The following is a 17,783-nucleotide window of genomic DNA, read 5'->3' on the forward strand; positions in this document are numbered from 1 at the left end:
GCAGAACTCCGCTGGGACCCCAAATGTCTCAAGACACTCTTTTGCAGAGACCTGGATACCCATTTAAAGGACGAGCTGGCTGCTCACGAAACACCTGACTTGCTGGACGAATTAGTAGCTTTGGCCACTCGGATTGATCACCGGCTCCAGGACAAAGTGAAGGAACTCCGGCCTAAGGTGTTACCTGGGTTGAAACAGGCTAGTACTATATCCGTACCTCGGATGGTTCCAGTAATTCTTGCTGCTGATAAAGATGAACCGATGTAACTTGGTCATGGACATTTGACTTCCAAAGAAAGAAGACTTCAGAAGAAGCGCTGTCTTTGCATGTACTGTGGTCAGCCCAGCCATAATGTCTCTACATGCTCCATTCGTCCGGAAAATGGACGGGCCTAAGTCCTGCAGGAGGACTGTTCTTAGGCCATACCGCGTCCTCTCCTCCGCTGTCTCTTCCAGTCTCTTTGACTTATGGACCGGTCACGGTTCAGACTCTTGCCCTGGTGGATTCAGGGGCAGGAGGCAACTTCATTCTCAGCGAATTTTCTTCCAAACCTCAAGATCCACCTGTCATCAATGCAGAAGACGACTTAGAATTCAAAGTCGAAGAGGTCCTGGATGTTCGTAAAAGAGGCAATACTTTTGAATACCTTCTGAAGTGGGAAGGTTTCGGCCCCGAAGAAAACTCTTGGGAGCCTCGGACCAATATTCTGGACAAAGAGATGCTTCGTCAGTTCCACCTCGCACATCCTTCAAGACCCAAGCCTGGTATCCGCAGAGGAATTCGCCCTTTGAAGGGGGGTACTGTTGCGACCGTCGCTGCCCGATGTATCCACTACGCCCACCTTACCACTTTGGCGACTCCCTCTTTACCTGTTGGAAGTTTGGCTGCCGCGGCATCCTCTTGCCATCCTCCTCTGGCGTCCCTGGATCGGCTAGACGCTGAACACCACCATGTTTCCCTGGAGCCTAAGAGCGTGCGCGCAGCGCGGCCCCGACTGAAGTACCAGCAGTGGCGCGAACCTCAGGGGCGTCCCCCTGAGGTGACATCATTCGCATCGGATATTTAAGGTTTCTGAAATCGCTAACTAATGGAGTTAGCAAGGGTTACTCTACCTAAGCTACTCTGCCTCCACAGATTTACCAGGGGTACCCACTCCTCGGGGGCTTCGCTTTCTCTTTTGCTTTTCAGATCGCAGTTTGGAACCGGTACTCGCTCCTCGATGGCCCTCGTTCCTGGACTTGCTACTGAATACACTTCTGCCAGGAAGTCTTCGCTGCCTACAACATCAGTGAGTTACCTTCTCTCTCTCAGAGCGTTCCCTGGAACCAGGTACTAGCTCCTCGAGGGCCTGCTTCTTTCCAGCTCCTGGGCTGCTTCCATGAAACTATTGTGTGAGTGTTACCATCAAGGTTCTGTTCCTGAACTTTGCATACCCTGCCTACTCACTATATACAGTTTCTCTACAGCTCAGTTATTCAGGATCGCTGTTCCAGTATCTGAGGGACTAAAGCCTAGCCGGGCACTTCAGCTCACTACTGCCACCTCTGGTGGTTCAATATACTGTTTAATAAAAGAACTAGTGTGTGTCTGTCTCCATACTCTGAGCCTGACCGGTGGTCCCTCTCGGGATCTTCCCCCGGGGGCGTGGTCATCTGCTACAGGCCCAAGGATCCACCCTCAACTACCTCAAACACTAACAGCAGGAAGCTAAATCATAGGTCCAGAGTCAGACTAGGTCAGAGGCAATTGGCAGACAAGAATGGTTAGAGTCCAGGCTGAAGTCAGAGGCAGGCAGAAGACAAGAATGGTCAGAAACCAAGCTGATGTTGAGTCCAGGAGTCAGTTTGGGGGTACACAATGGAAGTAAGGACAGGGATTGGATTGGCTGAGACAACTGGGTTGGAGACTTGAGGTAGGTTGCACAGGAACGCAGATGCAGTAACTCACACTACAAAGTTGTCGACCTGTTGCTGAGGTGAAGAATGGGTGCCCTGGAGGTCCCTTTATAGGGCTGGAGGGATGATGTCCGCGAGCAGTTTCCCACCGCAGGCCCTTTAAGTAGCATGTGATCCAGAGTGCGCGAACCTAGAGAAGCCTGTGGGAGGAGCGGTGATGGCAGCATCCTGCCGCGAAGAAGGGGACCAGCTGCTCAGGACATCTTGGTAAGAGTTGTGGCTCATGGGGCCTACCAACAAGCCACAAAATTTAATAGTACCCTCCCTGTTAGGCCCTCTCTTCAAGATCTGAGGCTTTGGTTTCAGAGGAAATTACTAAATTACTGGTGGAATTCCCTCACCAGAAGGGGTGCATTGAAGTTGGCTGCTGGCTCACATGAATTCTCTTCTCATCCTTAGGTATTCTAATCTGTTGTGAAGTCTGCGAGACCCAAAATCTCCTTAACCTCTAACTGTGTATCTTCAGAGGAGGCGACTTTGGTAGGTTTGGGAGATTGTCAAGATGGCCAGGAGAGAACCAGTGCTTTCAACAGTGACATGTGGAACACATTGTGTACTATTAACGTGGTGGAAAGTTTGAATGTATAGGTCACTGGTCCCATCTTACACAGAACAGGGAAAGGACCTATGAAGCGAGATGCCAGGCGAAGAGATGGACTATGGAGGCGGAACTGAGGAGCTGGCCTGGTATCCGCATGTTTCTTGATGTGGGCAGCTGCCTTGGATATAAGTTGATTTGTTTGTACCTATAGGTCCCAAAGTTCTTGTGCAGTAAGTTGGGCTGTGGGGCAGACCACTGAGAGAGGAAGTAGTATAGGAATTCATGGGTGTTTGCCGAAGACTATTTGAAATGAGGAGGAGCCTGTTGCGCTGCTCACATAATTGTTATATGAAAACTCAGTCCATGGGTAGGAGGGTGGCCCAGTCATTTGCTTCTTATTGATGTATAACTGGAGGAAGGTTTTGAGGACCCAGTTAACTCCATGTTCCCGTTGCCTTGGGGATGGTAATCCGTAGTAAATTCAGGAGTGATACCAAACTTTTGGCAGAGTCCCTTCCAATAGTGGGCCATGAATTGGATGCCCCTATCAGATAGAATATGAGAAGGTAACCTGTATAATCTAAAAACATAGGGGCGGATAAACAAGTGGGTTAACTCAGAAGTGGAAGGGAGTCCAGGGAGAGGTATGAAATGTGCCATCTTAGAAAATCTGTCCACTATGACCCATATTGCAGTAGAGCCATATCAGAGAAAGTGGTTCACAATGAAGTCTGTTAAGAGGTGGGTCCAGGGTTCCTTAGGGACTGACATTGACTGTAACAGCTTTCAGGGACAGACATGGGCAGATTTATGCTGCACTCAGACAGGACAAGCAAGAATCCATGTAGTTTTTCACATCTGTCTTCACCTGTGGTCACCAGTAATGGCATTGAAACAATTTGAGAGCGGGTTACTCCAGGATGTCCTGCGAGGGGGGAATCGTGAGCCCATCTTAACATTTTTTACTGAAGCCTTTTAGGTACTACCATTTTTCTACGGGGAGCTGGAGTTGCAGAAGCAATGATGACTCTCACATTCTCCATCAAAAGGGAGCCATGGGGCGGATTTTAAAAGGCCCGCGCGCGTAAATCCTTCCGGATTTACGCGCGCAGGGCCCTGGCGCGCCTATTTTGCATAGGCCGCCGGCGCGCGTAAAGCCCTGGGACGCGTGTAAGTCCACAAATCATGTAGTTTCTCACAGCTGGGGAAACTTCCTGGAGAAGAAGGAGCATGGCAAGAGAGTCCCTTTGGCATTATGTTGACTGAGGACAGCCCTGACCCCTAGAGTCCAGGCATCTATCTCTAGCACGAAGGGACGTACAGGATCCAGATGTCTCAGGCAAGGACCTTGAGAGAAAGCCCGTTTAAGTTCCTGGAAGGCATTGATGACTTCCAGAGGCCAACTCTGGGTGTCTGTGCCTTTTCTTATCAAGGTGGTGAGAGCAGCTGCGAGAGTGGAATATCCAGGAATTTATTTATTTGAAAATTTCTTCTATACCGCTTTTAACAGTGTTAGGACTTGTGGCCCCTTGGCCTGAGGTGGGGTTGTTCCTACCTGAAGGGTTGGGCCACACAGGTCCCCACCGTCAGGAGGTGAGGCTGCCGGGAACAGAGGCAAGCTGGAACTTCACCTGAGCTGACCCTCGTTCCCTGCAGGTTGAGCCCTTGGCAGAACTTAGGAGGACTTAAGAGCGCCCCTGTGTGGCTGGTCCCAAAGAGGGTAGGTGGGTGAGTGCAGAGAGTGTCAGAGAGGTTAGGCACAGTTTGAGACAGGAGCACTCTTGGAGGGAGGAGGAGAAAGAGTCTCAGGGAGTGCAAGGCCACTGCAGCTCTGAAGGGAGTACAGCAGGACCACGTGAGAGTGGTCTCGAGGAGAGGAGGTGCAGATGCAGAGACACGAACTGTAGTACGCTGGCTAGGAGCTAGAGCGGGAACCCGCTGTAGCCAGTGCCTGGAGACTAGTAGCACAGGGTGTTATGGATTTTGCTAAGGAGTTAGCAATCTGTTATGAATCTGATGCCGGATGGGCAGAGCAAGCAGATAGGAGTTATGTGCGAGCTCCTCTGGAGGGAGGAGCTAGCAATCTGTTATGCTTGAGGGTGGTAAGTGGATGTGAAGTCCAGAGAGTCATTGAATTTCTTATAGAGGGACCTCCAAAAAACAGGCAGTAAACTGAACTCCACGGTCAGACAGGATGTGCTTAGGAAGGCCAAGGAGCCGGAATACATGACACATGAATAGCTGAGCAAGTTGTGGAGCCGATGGAAGGCCAGGCAGAGCAACAAAGTGGGCCATTTTAGAAAAGCGGTCCACAATGACTCAGATGATGTTGTTGTCTCCAGAGAATGGAAGGTCGACAATAAAGTCTGTTGCAATGTGGGTCCAAAGCTCACTAGGAATTGGTAAAGGTTGTAAGAGGCCCACCGGGCGTCCCCTGGAAGGTTTATGGTGAGCGCAAGTAGGGCAGGACTCCATATAAGCTTGTACATCCTTCCACATTGTGGGCCACCAATAAAATCGCTGAAGTGTGGCCAGGGTTCTGGCCTGCCCGGGGTGTCCTGCGGTGAGGGAGTCATGGCCCCAGCAAAGCACTCTCTGGCGAAGTTGGCGTGGAACCACCGTCTTACTAGGTGGGACCGGGTAATTAGCAGCCAGGATGACCTTAGCAGGGTCTATGATGTGTGCGCACGATCCCCAGGCCCAGCAGCAGTGGAGAGGCCTCTGGCCATGCCCCCGCCCCGGACCGCCCCACCCATTTTTTTAAGCCCCAGGTCTTACACGTGTCTCGGGGCTTACACGCGTCCTGGGGCTTGCGCGCGTCGCCGGGCCTATGCAAAATAGGCTCCGCGCACGCAGGGCTTTTAAAATCTGCCCCATTGTTAGTATTTTAAATTTAATGCACCAGGAGATTGGAAGTCAGTGTAAAAATGAAAACGATAAAAGAAGATCACTGCACCAGGCACCCCTTATGTATCCCAACATCTGCATTCTATAGGGATTGCAATGCCGTTAATATACTAGCTGGCAATCCGATATAAATAGTATTGTAATAATCTAGGCAAGTTAGAATCAAGGTCTGAAGAATGGAGAGGAAGTCATCAATATTTAGAAAATATTTGTCATTGCAGAAAATTTAATTTATAGAAGGAATTTTTACAACAGATTTTACTTGTGGTAAAAAGTAAGCGACAAGTCAAAAATGACACTTAAATTACCTATTGTGTCGAGCATTTTATCTTCTTTCCCTGGAGGAGTATAGGAATAAAACTGTTGTTTTTTGCCCTTCATAATGCTGATTCCACTACAGAATCATGAGGTAATTGTACCTTGTTATGGCCTGGACAATCCCATACCCTATACTTAAGATCAATCTTCTGTGCCACTGGTGGTATCGAAAGAGGTGTGGACCATATTTTTGTTTGTGGATTCTTCAATGTTTTATTCATTGGTACTGCTGCTGGCTGCTTTGGTACCATTATAAATGTTAGTATTCCAGAATATTCTTCTGTCTGATCTGCTTCATCTTGGATTTCAAACAATCGATTCAGCCATCTTTTGGATGAACACTAGATAGGAAAGATCCTCTGGTGGGATGGAATTTCTGCTTCTGGATATGGATCTGGTGGTATTTCCAGGTTTTTCTGGGAAGTGATCAGAGAAACTTTCACGGGATTTTGAATCTGAATATCCAATGTCTACTGGAGGTCTGTATTTCAAATGAGATTTGTATTCCTCCTTTGTTGGTTCCTGGTAAACAGGAATCAATAATAATGTGTTACGCCCGTTGGTTACAGACGGCTGTGACCATTTCTGCTCACCTCTTTCTTCACCTCCCTAACTCCATGGGGTAGATTGGCAGCGTCCACTAGCTACTTACAACCTGCCTACCGCTTCCAGGCCTCCCGGGTCGACACGGACGCTGCCGACCGCCATCTTGTCATCTGAGCTCTCTAGGCGCACGCACACACACAGGCCAGTCTTATCCATGTCATGGCGGGAACCTCAGGGGCGTCCCTTCCAGATGACGTCAGGATCTGTGAATATTTAAACCTGCTGGCCCTCTCCAAAGACGATTTGGCAAAGAGTGACATCCTTGCTATTTCTGCCTCGCTTCCCGGGGATCCTGCATTCCAATTCCAGTTGCAACGTGGATGTCTCAGGTACCCACTCCTTGGGGGCCTATCTCTCGTCCTGGCTACCCACTCCTTGGAAGGCCTGACACCTGGAAGTCTGTCTGCTTTGTTCCTCGGGGCTTCCTGGAACCAACTCGCTCCTCGTGAGTACTCCGCCCTGCGGATCACCTTCTACCTACCAAGCGCCTATCGGGTGTACCCCGCGCAGCGGGCCATTACCAGCACTACAGAGAGCTCCGTTAGAAGTGCCTGCTCTACGGATCTTTACCATGCTATTGAGGACCTCACAGATGCACCCCGCCTTGCGGACCGCTACCAGACCGACCGAGGACCCTCACCAGTGTAGCCCGCGCTGTGGGCCACTACCACCTCCACCTAGGGCCTCGACTGTGCTCCTCTTTCTATGGACCGCTGTCACCCCTTCTGAGGACTTCATCTGTATTTCCTACTCTGTAGGCTTTACCATCTGTACTGAGGATATCATTGGTAAACCCCACCCCGCGGGCCACTACCATCTCCTTCAAGGTCTCCTCGGTGTACCCCACTTCGCGGGCCACTACCATCTCTGCAGGAGACCTCTCTGGTGTACACGCTTCATGGACTACTACCAGCGCTACAGAGGTATTCCCTCAGGGCACTACCTATCTCATCGACCCTGTGTCTCCGGGTCTGTGTGAACTCTCTCTCTCTCTGGCACCCCCGCTCCATGGGTAGTGCTTCTATCTCTTTAATAAAGACTCTATTCATTCTGAGCCTTCCTCTGCTGAGACCTCGCCTCCCGACAGTGAGGCTCACGGGCTCCTCCCTGTGGGCGGTACCATCTCTCACTTCGGCCCAGGTTCACACCTCTTCTGACATCACAGAATCCTAATATAATGACTGCAGTCTATGTGATCATTTTTCCAGTACTCAAGGGGATTTTTCTTGTGCTAGGATTTCTTTCATATAATGCTTCACAAAGTCATGCCACATTTTCTGAACAAATTGGTGCCTCTCAATGAGGAGGAAAATGTAAAGAAGAGAAATCCAATTCAAGCACTAATACTGATGGAGAACGTAATGTGTGTCAAGAAGTACTTGACTCCTGCTTTCTTTCTTTCTTCTAGAATCTTATTTTGATGTCAGCGCCGAGAATTTGGACAACCTTGGTGCCTGGATAGTTTTGGCACCGATGATGGTCTTGGCTCTGGTACTGGTATCGGTAACTTTGGTGCTGTGTAGCTCGGTGCTGTAGAAGTAATCGACAACAGTACTGAAACAGTTTTCTCACAGGGAATGAGCCATTCCCGATAAATGAGATGATTTATGTGAATGGGAAAAGGAAGAAGACAAATCTAGTCCCCTTTTCTGAAGAAACTGACCTTTTCATTTTTTTATGCTTTTTTTTTTTCCTCAAGTGAAGATGCTTTAGAGAATAATTTGAAGCATCTGTACCTCTGAGCCCTGATAGACATCCATGCACACGCTTCACATTTTCCTGTGCCATGTGAATGGTCTTGGGGTAGCCAGAGAACAGACTCGGGTTGGACTCCTCCAAATTAAAAAAAATGTCTTTGTTATTGATCAGAAAACACAACAGAAGATTTGTTTTGTGAATAGCTTTCCTTAAAAAATTTAAGGCAGTTCTCATATTAATCCAATACTGCAGCAGTAACACTGGCTTCCAGTGTTACTGCTGCAGTATTGGATTAATATGATCCCTCCTATGTCCACCGACCATTAGTCTAGCTGTTGTAATAATTGGTCATGTTTAATACTAGTCTGTGGTAAACCCAAGTAAAAGGAGTTGCAATAATTATTTTACTAGTAAAATTGCTAAATCTAATCAAAAAAGGGCATAATCGATAAATCAGTGGAAGATGACAAAATACAGCATGGACTATCATCAATATCTGTGGAACATAATCAGTCACCACACTTCATCCCCAGCCTAGTCATCAGTGACGTTAACCTCAGACTAAATCCAAAAATCTGTGGAAACACAGAAAGTTCTCTGTTTCTTCCACAAATCCTTAATTGAGACAACTTATCTGGGTTAAGTTTTAATCTTGCATCATGTAATCATTTAGCAACAGACTCAAGACATTAATTAACACTAGGCAAAGCTGTTGATTGGTCTTGGCCTACATACACTATGAGGTGAATTTTAAAAGCCAAAATCAGGAAATGTGTGCACAAGTAGGCTCTATTGCTAGCAACTGCAGGTGAGATAGCAAAGATTGATGACCTGCTATGTGGAAAAGCTGGCAATAGATCTCATTGAATGATTAGTGCATCAAGCCCCTTCTAGCAAATGCTGTCAGTAGAGGCCTCTCAAGTCAACATTTTCCCATTGTGGGGAAATGGCATTAACAAGTTCCATCTTGATGTTGCGTCCGTCGGTCTTCGATGGCTTCGCCCTACCTACCTCTCTCTACTTATTTATTTTATTTTATTTATTTAGGTTTTTTATATACCGGCATTCATGAACAAGTCACATCATGCTGGTTTACATAGTAACAGGGGTGCATAGAACAGTAGAACTAAACTTGTGCAAGGGGAAGCAGTTACAAAAAACAGGGATAAGATAACTGGGAGAGAGAAAAAAAGGAATGGTGGGCCGTAAAGATTTGTACAGGGATAATTACTTAATAACTTAATAACAATAACTTAATGAATATTTACAGTAGCATTGTTACAGTAGCAGGTGATGGTTATAAGTATGGTTATATACTTGCGGCTCCTCCTGCTCACCTTGGACTGATGGCCGCCGCAGCGTCTGCTTGCCGACCTCTCCAGCGTCCCCAGACCACCTATGGTGCTGCCTCCCGCCATTCCCATTCAAGGTACCTCTAAGGCGCGCGCACGCACATGCCCTCATCTTTATTTCCACGTTGGCGCGAACCTCAGGGGTGTCCCCCTGTTCTGACGTCACGACTCCAGGGTATATCTGCCTACTACATTTGCTAGCTTGTTGAGTTAGCAATGGAATTCGTACGGATGGGATTCGCTCTCCGTTCCTAAGCTACTCTGCCACTCTAGCTCTAACTGGAACTCTTACTAACCTTCGGGGTCACTAACGGGGTACCCACTCCTCGGGGGCCTCTCTGCTTCTTTCAGGTGCTATCAGGAAACCGGTACTCGCTACTCGAGGGCCCATGTTCCCTGTGTCGCTGCCTGCAACCTCTGCCTTCTACTTGGAAGAACTAACTACAGTCACCATCTGTGAGTACAGAAAACATCTCTTCACCAGAACAGGTACTCGTTCCTCGAGGACCTGCCCTCTCCTCCAGTGCCAGACCTCTCTTCTAGTGGAATCTCTGCTACTGCTAGTGAGTACAATGCTGCTGAGTATCTCTGCTCTAAGGGATCAGGTACTCGAGCCTCCAAGGCCTGCTCTCCCTGTCTCGGAGCTCTCCTATTCTACTTGGGACTCTGAATGCTAATTCTATTGTGTGCTCATAACTCTCAGTTTCTTTCCACTACATCACTGCCTACAGAGGATCCACTGTTCCAGCGTTCTGTGAGAGACGCGCCCAGCCGGGCTCTACACCTCTACTCACTACTGCCACCTCTGGTGGTTCCATATACTGTTTAATAAAAGATTCAAATCTGTGTTTGTGCGGAGTTTAGCCTGACACCGTGGTCCCTCACGGGACTGCCCCCCGTGGGCGTGGTCAGCTGTCACAGTGTCCAAGGATCCACCCAAACACCAATAACCATAACACTTGATTGCACAATTGAAGAGGAAATTGGGGCCAAACTGAAGTAGAGTATTTAACTCATGACAACAATAACTTGGAACCACAAAATAAAAAAAGCAGAAGGCCCAATATTCAGCACCACTTAGCTGGTTAAGGTCGGACTCAACTGGCTAAGTGGTGCCATTTGTATATTTGGGCACAATCAGTGACTGCCATTTAGCCAGCTAACTTTTTATTCAACTCAAAAGTTAGCCAACTTAGGGGGTCATTTCCAAAGCATTTTTCCCTTAGACACAAAATGGGAGAAAACCTTTAGGGGTAGATTTTAAAACATTGTGTGCGCGTGTCCATGTGCGCGTGTTATAAAATGCCAGGTCGGCACACGCAAGGGGGGGAATAATTTTGCAAATTTGCGCAGCGACACATCAGGGCCTTCCCCAGTTCCCTCCCAGTCTGCTCCAATTAAGGAGCGGCTTGGGAGGGAACTTCCCAACCCCCCCTAGCCTAACCTCCCTTCCCCTTCCCCTATCCTGCCTTCCATCTATCCCTATCCTAAATCCCCCCAAATTCTTTATCCTACCTTTTGCTCCTGCTTCTGAGCAGGAGCAAGTTGAGCGTCCCGGCACAGCGACAAATGGCCGCTGTGCCGGGCGCCTCTAGTCCCAACCCCGCCCCCGGACCGCCCCTTTTGCTAACCCTGGGACTTACACGCGTCCCAGGGGTTTACGCGCGTGGCCGGGTCCTTTGAAAATTGGCCTGGTGCGCGTAAGGTCCGGGTTTTACCCGCGTAAGTGATTTCAAATCCAGTCCTTAGTGAATAACCTCCTAACTGAGAAGCAGAATGAGGACATTCCCAGGCAGAGCCACTTGTCCAATTAACTTAGCCAAATAAACGCCAGTAGTCAGTATTATCTGGCTTAGTTTAGCCAGTTTTATCTGGCATAGTTTATTCCGCTGAATATCTCAGCCAGATTAGACGGATAATTTTATCCAGCCAACTTGTGTGGTCAGGTAGCTAGGGGATATCAGACCCAGAGAAAGCAAGCCTTTTTCTGGTATTATTCACAGACTTTCTTAATCCACACAATACAATGTATTGAGATCCAGTCCAAAAAGATAAGTTTTAAATGAATAATGTCAATGACTTACATGTATTTTGAATTCTTCATGGTAAATCACATTTTAATTAATTCTGTAGGGTAGTGGTGCTTTTAAACTGAGAACAGGAGCAGGTAAGTGTATATTTTATTATTCTCATCATAAAAATGTGACATAAGAACATAAGAAAATGCCATACTGGGTCAGACCAAGGGTCCATCAAGCCCAGCATCCTGTTTCCAACAGTGGCCAATCCAGGCCATAAGAACCTGGCAAGTATACAAAAACTAAGTCTATTCCATGTAACCATTGCTAATGGCAGTGGCTATTCTGTAAGTGAACTTAATAGCAGGTAATGGACTTCTCCTCCAAGAACTTATCCAATCCTTTTTTAAACACAGCTATACTAACTGCACTAACCACATCCTCTGGCAACAAATTCCAGAGTTTAATAGTGCGTTGAGTAAAAAAGAACTTTCTCCGATTAGTTTTAAATGTGCCACATGCTAACTTCATGGAGTGCCCCCTAGTCTTTCTACTATCCGAAAGAGTAAATAACCGATTCACATCTACCCGTTCTAGACCTCTCATGATTTTAAACACCTCTATCATATCCCCCCTCAGTCGTCTCTTCTCCAAGCTGAAAAGTCCTAACCTCTTTAGTCTTTCCTCATAGGGGAGTTGTTCCATTCCCCTTATCATTTTGGTAGCCATTCTCTGTACCTTCTCCATCGTAATTATATCTTTTTTGAGATGCGGCGACCAGAATTGTACACAATATTCAAGGTGCGGTCTCACCATGGAGCGATACAGAGGCATTATGACATTTTCCGTTTTATTCACCATTCCCTTTCTAATAATTCCCAACATTCTGTTTGCTTTTTTGACTGCCGCAGCACACTGTACCGACGATTTCAATGTGTTATCCACTATGACACCCAGATCTCTTTCTTGGGTTGTAGCACCTAATATGGAACCCAACATTGTGTAATTATAGCATGGGTTATTTTTCCCTATATGCATCACCTTGCACTTATCCACATTAAATTTCATCTGCCATTTGGATGCCCAATTTTCCAGTCTCACAAGGTCTTCCTGCAATTTATCACAATCTACTTGTGATTTAACTACTCTGAACAATTTTGTGTCATCTGCAAATTTGATTATCTCACTCGTCGTATTTCTTTCCAGATCATTTATAAATATATTGAAAAGTAAGGGTCCCAATACAGATCCCTGAGGCACTCCACTGTCCACTCCCTTCCACTGAGAAAATTGCCCATTTAATCCTACTCTCTGTTTCCTGTCTTTTAGCCAGTTTGCAATCCACGAAAGGACATCGCCACCTTATCCCATGACTTTTTACTTTTCCTAGAAGCCTCTCATGAGGAACTTTGTCAAATGCCTTCTGAAAATCCAAGTATACTATATCTACCGGTTCACCTTTATCCACATGTTTATTAACTCCTTCAAAAAAGTGAAGCAGATTTGTGAGGCAAGACTTGCCCTGGGTAAAGCCATGCTGACTTTGTTCCATTAAACCATGTCTTTCTATATGTTCTGTGATTTTGATGTTTAGAACACTTTCCACTATTTTTCCTGGCACTGAAGTCAGGCTAACCGGTCTGTAGTTTCCCGGATCGCCCCTGGAGCCCTTTTTAAATATTGGGGTTACATTTGCTATCCTCCAGTCTTCAGGTACAATGGATGATTTTAATGATAAGTTACAAATTTTCACTAATAGGTCTGAAATTTCATTTTTTAGTTCCTTCAGAACTCTGGGGTATATACCATCTGGTCCAGGTGATTTACTACTCTTCAGTTTGTCAATCAGGCCTACCACATCTTGTAGGTTCACCGTGATTTGATTCAGTCCATCTGAATCATTACCCATGAAAACCTTCTCCATTACGGGTACCTCCCCAACATCCTCTTCAGTAAACACCGAAGCAAAGAAATCATTTAATCTTTCCGCGATGGCCTTATCTTCTCTAAGTGCCCCTTTAACCCCTCGATCATCTAACGGTCTAACTGACTCCCTCACAGGCTTTCTGCTTTGGATATATTTAAAAAAGATTTTACTGTGAGTTTCTGCCTCTACAGCCAACTTCTTTTCAAATTCTCTCTTAGCCTGTCTTATCAATGTCTTACATTTAACTCGCCAATGTTTATGCTTTATCCTATTTTCTTCTGTTGGATCCTTCTTCCAATATTTGAATGAAGATCTTTTGGCTAAAATAGCTTCTTTCACCTCCCCTTTTAACCATGCCGGTAATTGTTTTGCCTTCTTTCCACCTTTCTTAATGTGTGGAATACATCTAGACTGTGCTTCTAGAATGGTATTTTTTAACAATGACCATGCCTCTTGGACATTTTTTACTTTTGTAGCAGCTCCTTTCAGTTTTTTTCTAACAATTTTTCTCATTTTATCAAAGTTTCCCTTTTGAAAGTTTAGCACGAGAGCCTTGGATTTGCACACTGTTCCTTTTCCAGTCATTAAATCAAATTTGATCATATTATGATCACTATTGCAAAGCGGCCCCACCACCGTTACCTCTCTCACCAAGTCCTGTGCTCCACTGAGAATTAGATCTAAAATTGCTCCCTCTCTCGTCGGTTCCTGAACCAATTGCTCCATAAAGCTATCATTTATTCCATCCAGGAACGTTATCGCTCTAGCGTGAACCGATGATACATTTACCCAGTCTATATTGGGGTAATTGAAGTCTCCCATTATTACTGCACTACCAATTTGGTTAGCTTCCCTAATTTCTCTTAGCATTTCACTGTCCATCTCACCATCTTGACCAGGTGGACGGTAGTATACCCCTATCACTATAGTCTTCCCTGACACACAAGGGATTTCTACCAGGTATATTATAATCTACCAGGTATATTATAATCTAGGAGAATATGAATTTGTGGTCAGTTCCATATGTAACTCATAACAAAAGATACATTTACACTTAGCTTTTTCAGCAACTAGGCGCTAGCCTTCTAGTCAGTATAAAACAGCTTTCAAGAGTGAGGCATTTCATTTTTTAATAAAGAGTTTTGACCATGTTTATTGCTACATCTTGAAGTATACACCATATGCTTCTCTTATGTCTCTACGGAGCACATTTTCTTAGTTATTGTGCCACATTTTGTTCACTAGTTACATTCATTTCTCTAACAATGGGTGAGTAGCATGACCTTTGTGATAAAGAGGCATCTCTAATATGAATGAGAGTCTGAGCTTGTTCATATTTGCACATGGAGGTAGAGTTTCCCTGACGTGACACGTTGTGCAGGATTCAGGAGCCAGTGCACTTGGCCCACGGGAAACCAAGTACCACGAAGCCAGTACCAGACTAAAGAGAAAGAAGGTTTAATTTATGGGACTTGTGTTTCTCTGTTTCTAATCTATGAATCTTTATGATAAATTCAGCAAGCTATCCGTTAGCCATAGTTATGAACTGAGACTGAGTGCCACAGGGTTTGTGAAACTTGGCTGTGGTCAGAAATTTTATACTGAATGTGCACCTATCAAAGAATATAAAAGAGGAACTGAAACCAAAAGTATAGCTGGAAGTTTTTAAGGGCTTGACCTGAATAATGACAAATATATTGTGAATGTATATACACCCACACCTATGCTCATTTGCCATAATGCTATTTGGATCCATAATAGTTCAGAATCCATACTGTATGTGTAAAGAGATTAGTACTCACAGAATGTGTTCTCATCCTCTGGACTGCAAAGTGAATCCATCCCTGTGTCTTCGGGAAGAGGTCTATAGACGAGCACCATCATCATCACCATCAATAAACCATGAAATGAGTTCCAAGCAGATAAACACATATGGATAACAAAAGAGAGTTATCAGAATTTATCCCATATATCTGATAAAGAAAATAGTACATTGTAACCTCTTACTGAATTTCACAAATGCATCTGTACTACACACAATAGAAGGTGTCCTTTTATAACTATGAGTCTTAATCAGCTGGAACATATTGGTATCCCAACCATGCTACAGCACTCAATGAACCATCAATCCACACCTAATTACTCATGTCTATGCATTTAGCCTGCCATTAGCAAAAAACTCACCATTGGCAGACACTAAACTGAGAGAAATTGAGAAACTGTGAATATAAGAATCTGAGTACTTATTATGTTTATTATTGTGGTCTCAAGTTATTTTAATTTGATTTTATGTTTATTTTAGATGTATTTGATGATTATATATGTTTGCTTGTTTCCTGCCTAGTGCTATAAGTTTGATTTATGATGTATATAAATTTTTAAAAATAAAAAGGTCAATATTCAAAAGCCATTTAGACAGATAACTGGAAATGTATCTGTCTAAATGGCTACCTGGCAGTATTCATCTCCTTATTCGGCTAAATAATGAGTTATGCGGTTAGAATTTAGCCATATAAGTCAGGGGTGTTCCAGGGGCAGGCAGAAGGCATTTCCAGGGAGAGCAGAGTTAGCCACATAAGTTATGTGGCTAACTACGATATTCAGAATTAGCTGCTTAACCTACGCAGCTAACTCTGGTCGGGCCATAGGGTTGCCCTAAAGTTAGACATAACATAGTAAATGATGGCAGATAAAGACCAAAATGGCCCATTCAGTCTGCCCAGCAAGGCATTTAGGGTTGTAACTGCCACTCTGTACCAATAGGGATCCTCTGTGTTTATTCTACACCTTCATGAATTCTGTTACCATTTTCATTTCCATCATCCCCTCCAGGAGAGCATTCCAGGTATCCACCACCCTTTCCATGAAAAATGTTTCCTGGCATTCCTGAGTCTATGCCTTGGAGCTTTATATCATGTTCCTTAATTCTACAGCTTCATTTTTTCATCATTAAGCAGGGCTAAATTAGGCATGAAATATGGGTAACATCATCTGGCAGCACCAACTAGATCCTTCTCTCTTAGCTAGTAGAAATTTTTGATCTGTTGAGCATGTGTGGGAATTCCCGCATAGGCGTTGCCTCGTGAACACCTGTCTTTATTCATCCAAGCAGTAGCACTGATGTGTATCTCTAATGCTCTCATTTATTTCTCTAATAATTTTGATAAAATAAATCTTAGTTGCCTCGCTGCATCAGCAATCCCTAAACTTTTCAGTGCTACTTAAAAAAAAAAAAACAGAAGAAAGATTTTCTCCTCAGAATACCTAAAAAAAAAAGCTCTTGTCTTATTTTCTGGCCTTCATGCTTGTATTTAATGTTTTCTTAGCTGTTCAGCAGCCCATTTGCAACACTTGTGCTGCCCTCCTACCAAAAATAAATAATAAATAAATAGAAGAAAGAAAAATGAGACGACAAGAAGCAAGAAGAGTGGATATGAGTGGACAGTTCCCAGTGGCTTCTGGGATTCTTCACCTGGGACTTCCAGCTTCCCCATTGCTATGTCGAATGGAGCTCCACGTGCAAGGCTTCCCCTCCCCATGGCGCTGAATTCCAGAACCGCCTTGGCCTCATGGTTGAGCAGGCTGTGGGAGCACAGTGCACCTTCCAGTGTTTAGCACATCTGAGGCACCAGCACCACCAACATTTCAGCCCCATAGACCAGCAACAATGAATGGAGCTCCATTGCAGCAGCAGCCTGTGCTGGAGCCATTTGTTTTACAGCCAACCTAGGGTGCTGTTGAGGCGCAACACTTGTGAGATGTGTGTCATTCTTGCCTGTGGTGGCACTGTTGGCGAATGTGTCGTCGCAAGCATCACTTAAGGTGCCATTGACACATGCACCATTTACAGCACTGTTGACTCTGGCACCATCAAAGCAAATGTCTTTCTTTCTCTGTGCCAATGAATCAAAAGCCTCTTGGTGCTGTTGATGCAAATCTGCTCAGCCCTGCCAAACCAAGTGCCTCTCAACACTGTCAAACAAAGCAAGTGCCTCTCATTGCCGCTGATGCAAGCACCTCCATCAACAATATCAAATTGCAATCTTTTCATGGTGCCATCGACACAAATGCTGCTCTGAGCACTGTCCACATAAGAGCAGCTCCATTGAAGCTTGTGGCAATCATGATACCATCAAAGATTGTGCACTCATGAAGCTTTCAATGCAAAAGTCCCTAGGGACCATCAATGAAAAAGTCCCTAGGAGCCATCAGCGCAGAAGTCCTGAGAGTCCTTTGACAAGGGTGATAAAAGACATAGATATTCTCTCCATTTTATTTTGATAATCTTCACCCTATATTGATGACCTGGATATGAGAAGGCAGCAAAGATAAGAGTTCTCCTAGAGCTCAGTATGGGCGCCTTGGGTGGGTCTATTCTGACTTACAAGGGCTATATCTCCTCCATAGCTCTAAGCTGATGGTCATAGTAATATGACTCCCTGAGCTAGGGAATAGTGAGA

The 17,783-nt window shown here is 45.3% G+C and overlaps 1 protein-coding gene across 3 annotated transcripts in view; it reads right to left on the reverse strand.

Annotated features, from left to right (window-relative positions):
* The window catches only part of ATCAY (ATCAY kinesin light chain interacting caytaxin), a 73,703-nt gene that overhangs the window by 25,948 nt on the left and 29,972 nt on the right, over window positions 1-17,783 (reverse strand). For all 3 annotated transcript variants that reach the window (XM_029614298.1, XM_029614300.1, XM_029614301.1), the window contains one exon: window positions 15,126-15,187. In XM_029614298.1, the coding sequence (XP_029470158.1) occupies window positions 15,126-15,187 (62 nt within the window). The remainder of the gene's footprint in view (window positions 1-15,125; window positions 15,188-17,783) is intronic.

This window comes from Rhinatrema bivittatum, chromosome 8 (assembly GCF_901001135.1).
Source record: "Rhinatrema bivittatum chromosome 8, aRhiBiv1.1, whole genome shotgun sequence".
Classification (NCBI taxonomy): Eukaryota; Metazoa; Chordata; class Amphibia; order Gymnophiona; family Rhinatrematidae; genus Rhinatrema; species Rhinatrema bivittatum.